The following is a 12,505-nucleotide window of genomic DNA, read 5'->3' on the forward strand; positions in this document are numbered from 1 at the left end:
TCGTTTTTCTGACACCTTTAAAGATCACAAATCTCAACTTGATTTTAAACTTATTGTATCTTAAATTGATAACCCGTGCTAAGAACTTGCTCGCTACTTAGCTCATACTATCGCATTTCTAACTTCTAAAGATGTAAATACAGTTAAAAATTCCCCTGTTTTTGTTTCCCAACTAGTTCAACTTTCCAGTCTCAGCACTCACGATTTTTCTAGTTTTAGTTTTCACCTTTATTTACCATTTTTCGTTGGCAACTAAATATTTTATGTTTCAAAACATTTTCATTTTGCACATTTATTACACGCAAGTCTTGAAAATCGGCCCCTTTTTATTAGCCCTGGAAACATATCAACTTTAATTACCATCCTCATAATTTTTGGCAGCCAATTAAATTTTTAATAAATTTCTTTGAATTGAAGCTTTTAAACATTTTTCTTATCTTGTTAAAAGAGGATGCAACAAACAAATTCAGATTAGTTATTTCAATAAGAATTGCAGGAAATATAAAGAATTTAATCAGAAAAACTGCGAGAATGTTTTAAAATTATATTGTGAAAAAATATTTCACGAATCCACGCTGGAGGAGAAAAAGAAATATCTAGCGAAAGTTATTACTATTTTTTGGTATTATTACTATTATTTGGTATAGGTGCTATATTATAAGCATAAACATGAATTAATTTTAGTATTAAAAATTAGCAAAGTTTAGCGATAAAAAGCATTATTTAACCCATTAGAAAATACTATAAACAGGCTGTCGCAGCTTTGATAATGCTTGAATGGTAGCATTGCCGCTGGTATAAATTAAATTCAGTATAATTAAAGCAAATAGTCTGAAAGTAAAATAAATGGTTTGAAGTCAAATAAGCAAGTCTGAAATTCGAACTAAATTAAATTAAAATTTGATGAATCGGTTATTTGATGGAATTTAATGCCACAAGAATTTAAAATGACTGCATTGCAATAATTCAAACGTTACACATTTTTTTTAAAGTTAAGAATATAGTTCTATTGTTTAGACAAACTTTATAAAAGTGTGATGCATAAAGTCATTGAACAAGGATTTAAGATCAGCATAAAAGCTGCGAAAAGGAGCATTCATTCAGCAGGTGAAAAAAAAGCAAATGCGAATTCGGAATTGCGCAGATTGACGAAAGAGGAACTGATTAGAACAAAGTTTATTTCTAAATGTCTGAACAGTATGCTGCCAATTAAAGCATTCTTAATAATAATACCGATGCTTTGGTAAAGGATTAAAATTGGTTGGTCTTTAATAAGAGGGGATATAAAATAAATAATACGATGTGAACGAGAAGAATTTCTAATCAGAGTAAATAAATGTGGAAAATCACGAAACATCGACATTTCATGTCGACGAATATCGACATTTCATGATTTTAAATTATACAGTAGTAACATTTTTTTAAATGCCGATGGCTCAAACTTGGATGGGAGATTACCATAAGGATTAAAAATTGCGGAGAAACCCACGTTCGGAGGCGTAATCTTACCCCGTTAGTGGTACCTCCCCTTTATGAACTGGTAGCTCTTGCTCATTTATTTATAAAAATTTACTTATTGCTTAGTCTAATTTTGCGTTCTCCAACAATTATTATCAAAAACTGCATTCAAATAGAGCTTTATAATAATTTGATAATTTGGTGATCTTTGCAAACTTGTCCTGTTTGTCGCCAAATCACAGAAATTAGGATAAAACAGTCCTAACTGAACTTATTTCGAAACAATGTCGGAAAATATTTTAAAAACAAAAAACTAACTAAGAGATTAAGATTAAAAAAATTAATTAAACTAATTAAGATTAAAAAGTGCCAGTTCAAAGTCGCACGAATGGGTAAATAATAGAGACATTTCCATACATGGGTTGATAATGCAATTTCCATTGCTTGTAATATGTCTTATCTCCCCTGTTTAAGCCACAAATTAATTAAATTTTGAAACCAACTACAGTTATAGAAGTAACAAACATCTTACGAATTTTTTTTATTTATTTTTTTTAATTTTAATAATTCGACATACATTTAATTGTCAGAAATCTCAATAAAACATCAATTAAACCATCAGTTGTTGCCAGAAGAGAACACATCTCCCATTGTCACATGTCTAAGAAATAAGAAAAAAAAATAATATGTTAAAAGCAAATACGATTTATTGATTATTTTCTATTGAATACAAAAATTGACTAAAATTTGAAAAATAAAAATAACAATAATGATAAAAAAATCAATAAATAAAGTAAAATAAAATGTGACAACCAGTTTAGCGAGTTAAAGTCAAGAGCTAAATTCTTGTTCTGGAATAAATCATTTTTAATCTATTTTAATTTTTTACTTTTTTTTTAAAATTTGTAACCTTAGATATTTATTTATCTATTGAAAAGTAATTGCAGCTGTACGCATCGAAGAATAGCCGTGCTGAATTTATTAGCATTGCCTGTTAGTTTTTAAAGTTTTCATTTAGGAGGAAAAGATAAAATTAACGTACGGAAATATAATTAAAATTAAAAATAAATGAAGAAAAATTGAATTTCTATAATCATGTTGTATTTATGATTGCTGTATTTATAAAAACCTTATCTATATGAATCCAACGTTCGGAAATGCCAATTTCTGGTAGTAATATGTTTCACGTCTTTAATGTTAGTTTGTATTTTTGCATCACATTCCAAAAAATGGAATTTGATGGAACGACATTTTAAGCAAATATTTGCCGTACAAGGGTAAAATTGTGAGTTTGGTAAGATTTTACTGCTTAAGTCAAAAAATTAACTCTTTACCGATATATTCAGATTATAAGCCTGTTACTCATTATTTTAAGAAAATACACGAAATAAATATGGTGCACTACGGTCAATTTTACATAATTTTTAAATCCTAAATTATGGTGGTAATCTGTAATCTGATTTGTATTTCGCACTATGCCAGAAAAGTGCTATATACTGAGTCAAAACTTTTTATTTATGTGAGAAGTAAATCGGCAAAAATCTATTTAAATAATTTAGACTAAAATTCAACTCTTTACCGCTAGATTCAGATAATGAACCTGATATTTATTATAAGAAAATACACGAAATAAATATGGTGCGCTACGGTCAATTTTCCTTATTTTTTAAATGCTATGATATGATGGTAATCTGTAATCTGATTTGCATTTTGTACTATGCCAAGAAACTGCTAAATACTGAGTCAAAATTTTTTAAAGGAAATATTTTCATGTGAGAAGTAAATCGGCAAAAATCAATTTACATATTTTTTGAGCTAAAGCCAGAAAAAAAAGACACACATAGCCTAACAACACTAGGCTGATATTAAAAAATATGAGGGTCTGGCAAAATTTTACTACCTAGAACTTAAGACAAATTAACTTTAGGTGATTCATGCATAAATTATAATCCCAATATTTATTATTCATAAATTTTGGCAAATACATTAATCTACTCGATTTTTAGAAAACAATTAATTGATCGTTAACATAATCAATAGTTTCATTTTGATTTTCAACCGTTGTTTATATGGTAATGTAATGTGGATTGTGTAAGGTAAATGTAAGAAAACGGTAAATTATGCATTTTAACTTTAATATAAATTCACCGCAAAAAATTCACCTCGATATTTATTTCCATAAAATTTTCTAATTGAAGAGGAAATTTTGAATTGAAACTGCTGTACAATGATCTTCTAACAATTAAAAGTATCCTCAACTTTCGAAACTATAAGAATTTGAATTTGTGCATCATGGTTTGAGGTTCCAAAAATAAGTTTCAAAAATTTTTGAATTTAAAAAAATATAGCTAGTTAGGTTGTAGTTGTTGACTATATCGCACTTATGCCTAGATAAATATTATATAATTATTATTGAATTAAAAACTGAACATAAATACTCATTTAACTCTGTTGAAGTGTGTGAGTTTTGGTAGAACTATGTCTTAGACATATTACATTTAAAAGAATTTTTAAATGACATGGCTATAGCAGTAACTTGTAACTAATAACTTGGCTATAACTGTAAAAGCTTACCCCTGTTGGAAGGCCACCACCAATGTCACAGCAAGGAGTTCCCTTGGGTGTCAGAAAGGCTTGAGCCTTACTCTCCCCTTCATACCAGCACTGGATGTAACAAGTATTCCATATTTTCTGCAATTTCAGAAACCTTTTATAAAGCTGAATATTTTGCACTTTAATGTAAAAAAAATACGTGACTTTAATTGTGATTTCGAATTCAGTTTCTTGAAAACAGTTAAACATAAATTGGAAAGTTAGTAAAAATTGTGCAAGAGGCGGAATAAAGTTTACAGAGCTAAACGTAAACGACGATCTAGGAATGATCAGCGAATTACCTAGGTGTTGTGAAACATACATTTAATTTAAGAAAAAAAAAGCCTATAGTAGTCTTCAGACATAACACTACGAATAAGTGTTTTCCGTGTCTGGTAATCTTGTAACCACTGGGTAATTTTTGTAGTGTTACTCTCAATGTAATGAACATCCTAGTTATTTTCGTTCAAAAAGTTCCTGGAGATTAGTCGGTCTTAATCCCTTTCAGCAAAGAAACATTAGAATCAAACTTTCGGTCAAGATGAGCTATAAGCTCGTTTAGTAATTTATGCCCGTCCAAAATGAAGCTGAATTTAATTTATCAAAATTTGAAGTAAATGGGTGAAAGTCGCCTAGTTTTTAATGATAAAATTTATTTTAATTCTAATGTTTCACAATATTTTTCCAAATAAGTGGGATATTGTTTTAGCTCATTGCCCCAGAAAAGATTATCCCCCGAGTTTGATTTACAATTGAAGAATTAGAGCAGAGACAGCAAACATACGACATGCGTGCAACTAGGTGTCACGTAACATGCATTTTGGTAGCACGCAAGATGTCCATATTAAATTACATTTATTTAATTGCATTCACTGGAGACAACGTTTAAATGAAATAATCCTAATACTGACGGCTATAAAGCGGAGATTTAAAAAGAAATATAGTTTTGGTAGCCATTATAACATTTTACAGGACGCAACGGTGACTGGAGTCTACTGTATTTTTCTTGAGAAAAGCGTAATTGTAATGTAATGAAAAGATTTTTAGCAAACGAAGTTACAAATTTATCAATTTGTTTGCAAATAGCAAATTTACTGATTAAGAATTTAGTGAAATTGCAGAATGTTGTCAGCAGATTTTTTCATCCATGAATTCTATATCTATACAAGAAACCGTCTTATTTCAGACTTAAAGAGAGTTATTAACTAAACAGCAAATATGTTTACGTAATGTAATTCTGTAATTTGAAATCAAAGCCAGGTCTTACTGAATTGAATATAGGATTTAATAACACAAAGCCCAAAGAAGAACATACTACGCCAAACAATATGATAAAATAGATCATAAATAAAATGCATGTTTCACTTAAATTATCATGAAATCCAATTTGATAAAATGGTATTAAATAAGTGAATAAAATCAGATAAAATGTATAGAAAGCAAAGTCTCTTACAGTTTACTTTTTAAAGAAACAAAACTAGTGGCACACAGGACATTAATGTTTAAATTGACATTCTAATACGAAAATAAATAAAAGAATGTGAACTTCGTATTTAAAAACAAAGTATGGACAGCTTTATCGAGATCAATATTTTTTTTTACCTGCGTGTCATTATATAACGCAATTTTATAGTTTCAGCATTCTCTTGCATTGGCAGTAATACTACCATTTGTTTTGTAAGCAGCGTCTTTAAAAATGCTCATAGAATCTTCTAGTAAGATTTTCAGTAACAAGATAATGAAAAGATGAGCGTTATAGTATAATGAGTGATAATTAACTAAAATTTGTACATTTAAATGAAACTTCTCTGAATATTTAGGGAAACAAAGATAACTGTGAATAAACAACACGGATTAGAAAGCAAAAGCAGCAAGGACAAGGACCTCCTACTTCTGTAAATTAAGGAGATATAATTATACATTACGTCAACCTGCATCTAGCAAAAAGAAGATGGAATCAAGTTTACATATCTTATGTGCTAAGGACTTGGTATTTAATATTTGTAGTGGTAGTTACGCCATTTTACCACCCAACCAGAATTTTATTTGTGATAGAATTCGATGTGAACGAATACCACTAGTTGATTAATGCTGTTTTTTTATTTATTGTTTTATTTTTTTCGCTCTTTAATTTTTATTCTTTTACTGGTCTGGAATAATTTATTTGCTTCACCGGATTTCTGTACGCAGATCAATTATTTAATGCGGACCATCCTCCGTTGGTGAGTTCGTATAACGAACGTAAGTCTCCAATGGGGGGTACTTAATCATCGACTATGTCAGGGATGGCGAACCAATGGCACGCGTGCCATTTATGGCAACCGGCACATTATTTTGGGCACGCCACGGATCACATTTGTTATTACACTATGAAGCATATGTATAAAATTCACAAAAAACACACAAAATAATAAACAATTATTAATAAAAAAATTAACTATTAATGCTAAAAAAACAATTAATAACCATAAAAAACAAGCTAACAATAAATAACTTGCAAAAAAAATTAACAGTCCTGCTTAAACTTACGTCTTACAACCTAATCTAAGTCATTTGTCATCAAATCTGCAGCAACAGAAGTCACACTGATGTTACTTTAAGTTGAATAACGCGTATAACTGAGACATTGCAAAATGTTTTTTTTTTCTCAATGTAAACAAAGAGTTTTGAGTTGATAGTATTTAGTATTATTATTTTCCTAATAATCACAAGGTCAAAATTATTTGACGGCACGTCTATGACCTCATTAAAAAAAAATTTTAGAAAAAAATGGCACGTTGGTGTATAAAGGTTCGCCACCCCTGGACTATGTCAACCTTCAACTATCAAAAGGTAACTCTTGAAGAAATTAAGTTTGTTACATGTTTTATATACTAGGGAATTGGTATTTAAAATTTGTAGTGGTAGTTATACGCCACAAATGAAAGGCAGTAAACTCTAATTTGAATGTCAGTACATTTTACATTAGAGTGATGCGAGAAATATTAGCTATTAATTCGATAATTTTAGTTGCGCTCTAAACACTTCATTTTAAAATAAAACTATCCTCAGAAGTTTTTGTTAGCAGTTTTATATTATTTGCAATTAACTTGTGTAGTTTACCTTAAAAATCAATCTGATGTCCTTTCCGTTTGCATTGTTTTTGCATATTTCAATCTCTGCAGCAGAAGGGGTTAAAGGCTGATACTGGCCGACATCTAGAGCAGATGAAACTGCCTAAAAGAAAAGCAATTAAATAACATTCTGTATGGCATAATATATTTGCAACAATCAAAAATATGAAGATTAATTTTGCTACTACTTATTGGTGATCGAAATGGGCTGCAGGTGGCGTAGAGAAGAACTATCTACCTATGACAAAACTTCACCTGCTTTCACCATTAGCGTATGGAGAGTCATAGGAGAAGGAAATACGTTAGTTTCTGTCTTAATTTTAAAATAGATTAAATACTTTAAACTTAGGAAACTATATGGAACTGAAAACTACATTGAACAAAATTCCAAAAGAAAACGTCATATAAATTTTAAAAAAATATTTGTGAGAAATAAACATGAAAAATATTCAGAAGGATGAAAATATCGTAGAACATTCTTACACAATTGAGAAGAGGAGGAGAGGGAAGGGAGGAGGGTCAAGCCATGGAACTGTTCTTTTCTCAAGATGGCGCATTCGTGCTTTGATATCGCGAAATATAAGTGACTTATTTATATAATGTATAAATTTATATACATAATTATATATAATTTATTTAACTAGGAAGCTCTCTCATAGATATCCGTGATTGTTTATCATTCATCATTGGTTTTTTTCCTTAGTTTGATAAAAAAAATTCTTTTGTTCATTAAAGTTATAATTATTGTCATTTTATGAGCATGTTAATCGTAATAAAATGAGCGGTTACTTAGATTTAAAATCAATCAACTATAATTGAAAGAAAATATTTAAACTTGTAAACACAGAAAATTCTACAAGAGAAAGATAATAAATGAGAGTTAAATTTATTTGTTATCAATATATAATGATAGCCTAGTATCAGATAACAGTTCAAATTGGAAATTTTTTTTAATCTTTTTTTAAAAATGTTGGTTCATATGTTAGGATTTATATCTGGTAACACGGGATCTCGCATTTTCGTATTCTTAATTTATATTACTTTTTTGTTATTTTTGTTATCAAATTACGAGCCTTAAAACTTATCTCGTGAGAGATAAGTTTTCTTACAACCATAAATTGTCAATATTTCAAGAAAAAACAATGTAAAAACTCTAAAACTGCTTTTAAGATTGCAAGGAAAAAAATAAAAAAATCGAAAAAAAAAATTTTAAAAAGAAAAAAAAACCTTTACGGTAAGTTCATACATGAAACTGTACCCTTTAGTTGGCCAATGTCAAGTCTGTAATCATTTCCGTGGAGTACGGAGTGGTTCAGTAATTTCTTACAGTAAGTTTAGCAGTTAGTAAATCTCTAGATAATTATCGAATGTCAATTATTAAAACTCCATCGTACTCCTTGTACATTTTTCTGCAAAACTTCGTAATTTCAAGTTCCTAAGTATTTTAGGTATTGCGCATCAAAATAATATGTAACGAGAAGTTGAACACCAAAAACAACAGTAATGGCACTTACATTTTTTTTAATATGGAAAGAAATTTCACTTTAGATGGGCAACTAGTAGGGTACCACAGTAAACGAAATACTAAAGTAGTTAAGATGACAGAACAGCGTTGCATAAAGTAGTTTTAATAAGTATTATCAAACATATGCGTTTAAAATACTAGTGATTCAATTTTTTAGCTAAATAATTTTTAATGATGCAATATTGAAATGAATATTTTAAGCGCTAAAATTAAAATTAAATAAAATTAGTTCTCGAACTAATGATATACATTTCAATACAAACATAAAAATTTTATTTTTAAATACTGTTTAATTTTGAAAATTTACTCAACTGAACTGAATATTCTAAAAAGTCCTATTTTACAAACTTACAAAATTAGAAATGTTAACTAATTTTGGCTATTTTATCTAAACGTAAATACAACGAATTTATTTAAAAATAAACCAATAATCTATCGTATATATTTTACTTACACATAATACGGCAAGAAGAAAAGTAATTTGAAGTGCTGAATGCATAGCTGTGTTTATCTTACGGTAGTGTTTATTATTTAGCTTAGAGAGAGGTCTCTTATTTATATACCATGAAAATCGGCAAGAGAAAAACACCTATTGTTTTCTAATTAAAAGTAACTTACATACATAATATAAGAACATCTGTTTTTATCATCAGTTCTATAAAAATTACAGAAGTTTATGCTCACTTTGCAATAACGTTTTCCTTCATAAAACATATCTTTTTTCTTTGTTTCTTTAGCAAATGATTCTAAAGCAAAATTCTAACATAATTTAGTTATTTTTTCAACAGTTGTAAATAGATGGCATTTTATAATTTAAAAGCACAATGTGCTTCACAAAAACAATACCATTAAATGTTTTCCGAAAATAACAAGTATTGTTCAATGATTAAAAACGTCAGTTCACGTTCTTGGCAGCAGGTCTTCATCGGTAGTTATTTTTGAATGAAAATGCAGATTATGAAATCGAAAACAAAAACGTAACTTCTCTGAATTAACAAATATTATTTTTTTAGACGAACTAGGATTCTGGACGCTCAAACTAAGAGGTAGGAGTTTAATATTTTAGATATAGTTAGTCTGAATAGTTTAGACAGAAGAGCGGACGAATATGTGAAACCAATCTCGCACCAACCCACCACTATAAATGAAACTCTTATTTGAATATTAGAAAAAAAGCCTCAATCAAGCCATATTTTTAAACTACACATATGTGTAGACAACTTAATACAACTTAATACTAAATAAGACAACTTAAAAACAACTTATATAAGTTGTTTTTAAGTTGTCTTATTTTTAAACTACACATTCAGAAAAATCAGCTCAACATTGCATTCCAAACTTGCTGTTATTTCAATAAGTCATCATTATTGCAAGAAATTTTTTTTTCGTTCAAGTAGAACTATTGTATCGACCAAGTTTAAAATTATTTCAAATTGCGCGATATTCTGATTCAACTTGGTCAAATATTGAGGTTGTAACAAACCATATTAGTGTAGTTCAAAGTTGTCCGAAATTACCGAAAGAGAAGAATAGATAGGTAACAAGTAAGGTAGATAAATTAAGAAAAGCACAATTAATATATGTAGGGGAGAGGGGGGCACATGTGAACAAATTTTTTTATTTCTTCATTTTTCAAAAAATATCATCAATTTCTCACAGTAAAGAAGTCCATATGTTAAAAAAGTCTTTTCTTTGTCTTATGGAATTTTTTGAGATTTTTCAATAAAATATTTCCTTACCTTATGATATTTTAGAAAAATGACTTCAATCGTTCGCATGTGCCCCAATTGGGGGCACATGTGAACATGCCTGGGGCGCATATGAACAAGATTAAAAACGCAAAGCAATTATCATATTTCAAAGAAAAAATTCCTTAATATAAGAGATATAGATACGCATTATACTGAAGGAGTTGTAGCTTACTGTGTGAATTTAAATTGTACAACAGTGCTGCTACAGTTCTATTTTTTCGCTGTTGGGTTTTTGCTGTAATGGGCCTTTTTCTATCTTCTCGAATATTTTTTCATGCTTTTTTCCATTTTTTCTATCTTTTCATTTGTAGCTTTAGCAATTCTATTTTTCTCAGGTGTATCAGTTAATATGCGTGATGCGCGATCAACCATTTAATAAAAAATAAACAAAATTTTAAAAAAAAATCAATAAATTAATTATGGAAAATTAAATAATAATAATTTTAAATGCATACATGTTTTTTAAACTTATAACATCATGAGGATAATAATCGTAATACTATGTAGGGGCACTTGTGAACTTTTCACATCTGCCCCAGATGTTCTGTTCACAAATGCCCCATCATCCTTCTTAAACCTAACTTGAAAAATAAGGAATTTTTACTTGTGTAAAAAAAAAACATAATTGTCATAAACTTACCTGAATGTTCATATAATGGTCTGCAATAGTTAATTTCAGTTTATTAGTTGATTTATACTGTGCTTTCACTTGAAGAAGCGAGTGATTATAATATATACAACATCAGCTGATACAAAGAAATTGTCAGAATAGAGCAACAAAATGTCTCATTGTTCTGAAAGTTTTGCAGAGAAGTAGGACTAGTACTGCCATCAATTGAAAATTTTTCAAGATTTTTTATTTCAAATCATATTGGTAAAACATACCATGTTCACATGTGCCCCCCTCTCCCGTACGTCTTTCTATTTTCAATTTAGTTCACTAGGTTAAAATATGTTTAATGGTTAAGTTTCTTTGCAAGTGAAGAAAAAGGTACTGGCTCGTTAAGTAGAAAGTGTTTATGAGTTAATCGTTTATGGCCAATTCGTAGTCTGTTTATTAGTTATTCAATTTTCCTGTAATTATTCATTCTTTTAAAAGGGGTGACTGACGGTGTAATTCAGTGCAACTTATTACCAATTTCTCTATCCCAATCTGTCTGCCAATTGGTAGGATCTTATTTTATTGTCTTCAATAACATCAGAGCGAGTCGATTGGAAAGATTTTGAGTAGATTTTGCTGAAAAATCAATGGTTTGTTTCTAGGTATTCCAACATGTGCAAGAATCTGGGAGAATAAAATTTTAAAACCTCTGTCATTGAGATCAATTAAAACTTTTCAAATATAAATTGTGATTCAGCGCAGTTCGAGAATATGGTTTTCAAAGGCTTCCAAACAACTTTTAGAGTCTGTGTAAATTATCCAATTGCGATGATTCTGAGTAAGATGCAGCTTGCAGTTCATCGATGGCATTCAGAGGTAAAAACTGTACTTAAATAATGAAGCTTCTTAGAAAAACTGCATTATGTGAGATGACTTTAGATGCCACGTGATTAGCCACCTCACTGAATGAAATACTGATAAAAAAAAACTTATGTAAAGAACGATAACCATAATACTTCTTCTGGTATATGATAGGCAAAGTTAATTCCTTTGATAGATCTCCAAAAATATCAATGATATGAAATGGTATAGTGCGAGCCAAGGTAGAAGTGGGGTCGATGGTATATGACAAGCAAAGTTAATTCCTTTGTTAGATCTCCGAAAATATCAATGATATGAAATGGTATAGTGCGGGCCATAGTAGAAGTGTGGTTGATGGTATATGACAGGCAAAGTCAATTCCTCTGTTAGATCTCCGAAAATATCAATGATATGAAATGGTATAGTGCGGGCCATAGTAGAAGTGTGGTTGATGGTATATGACAGGCAAAGTTAATTCCTCTGTTAGATCTCCGAAAATATAAATGATATGAAATGGTATAGTACGGGCCATAGTAGAAGTGTGGTTGATGGTATATGACAGGCAAAGTTAATTCCTCTGTTAGATCTCCGAAAATATCAATGA

At 29.5% G+C, this 12,505-nt stretch overlaps 1 protein-coding gene across 1 annotated transcript; it reads right to left on the reverse strand.

Annotated features, from left to right (window-relative positions):
* Positions 1-1,960: 1,960 nt before the first annotated feature.
* On the reverse strand, positions 1,961-9,274 carry LOC107440197 (uncharacterized). Its single transcript, XM_016053054.4, has 4 exons — positions 9,143-9,274; positions 7,153-7,266; positions 4,033-4,149; positions 1,961-2,119 (listed from the first exon to the last, which is right to left on the reverse strand). Exons 1-4 carry the CDS (start codon positions 9,185-9,187, stop codon positions 2,069-2,071), a joined length of 327 nt encoding a protein of 108 aa, XP_015908540.3. The 5' UTR covers positions 9,188-9,274; the 3' UTR covers positions 1,961-2,068.
* Between the last annotated feature and the right edge of the window lie 3,231 nt (positions 9,275-12,505).

Source organism: Parasteatoda tepidariorum, chromosome 2 (assembly GCF_982258835.1).
Source record: "Parasteatoda tepidariorum strain Cologne lab strain chromosome 2, Ptep-v5.0, whole genome shotgun sequence".
Classification (NCBI taxonomy): Eukaryota; Metazoa; Arthropoda; class Arachnida; order Araneae; family Theridiidae; genus Parasteatoda; species Parasteatoda tepidariorum.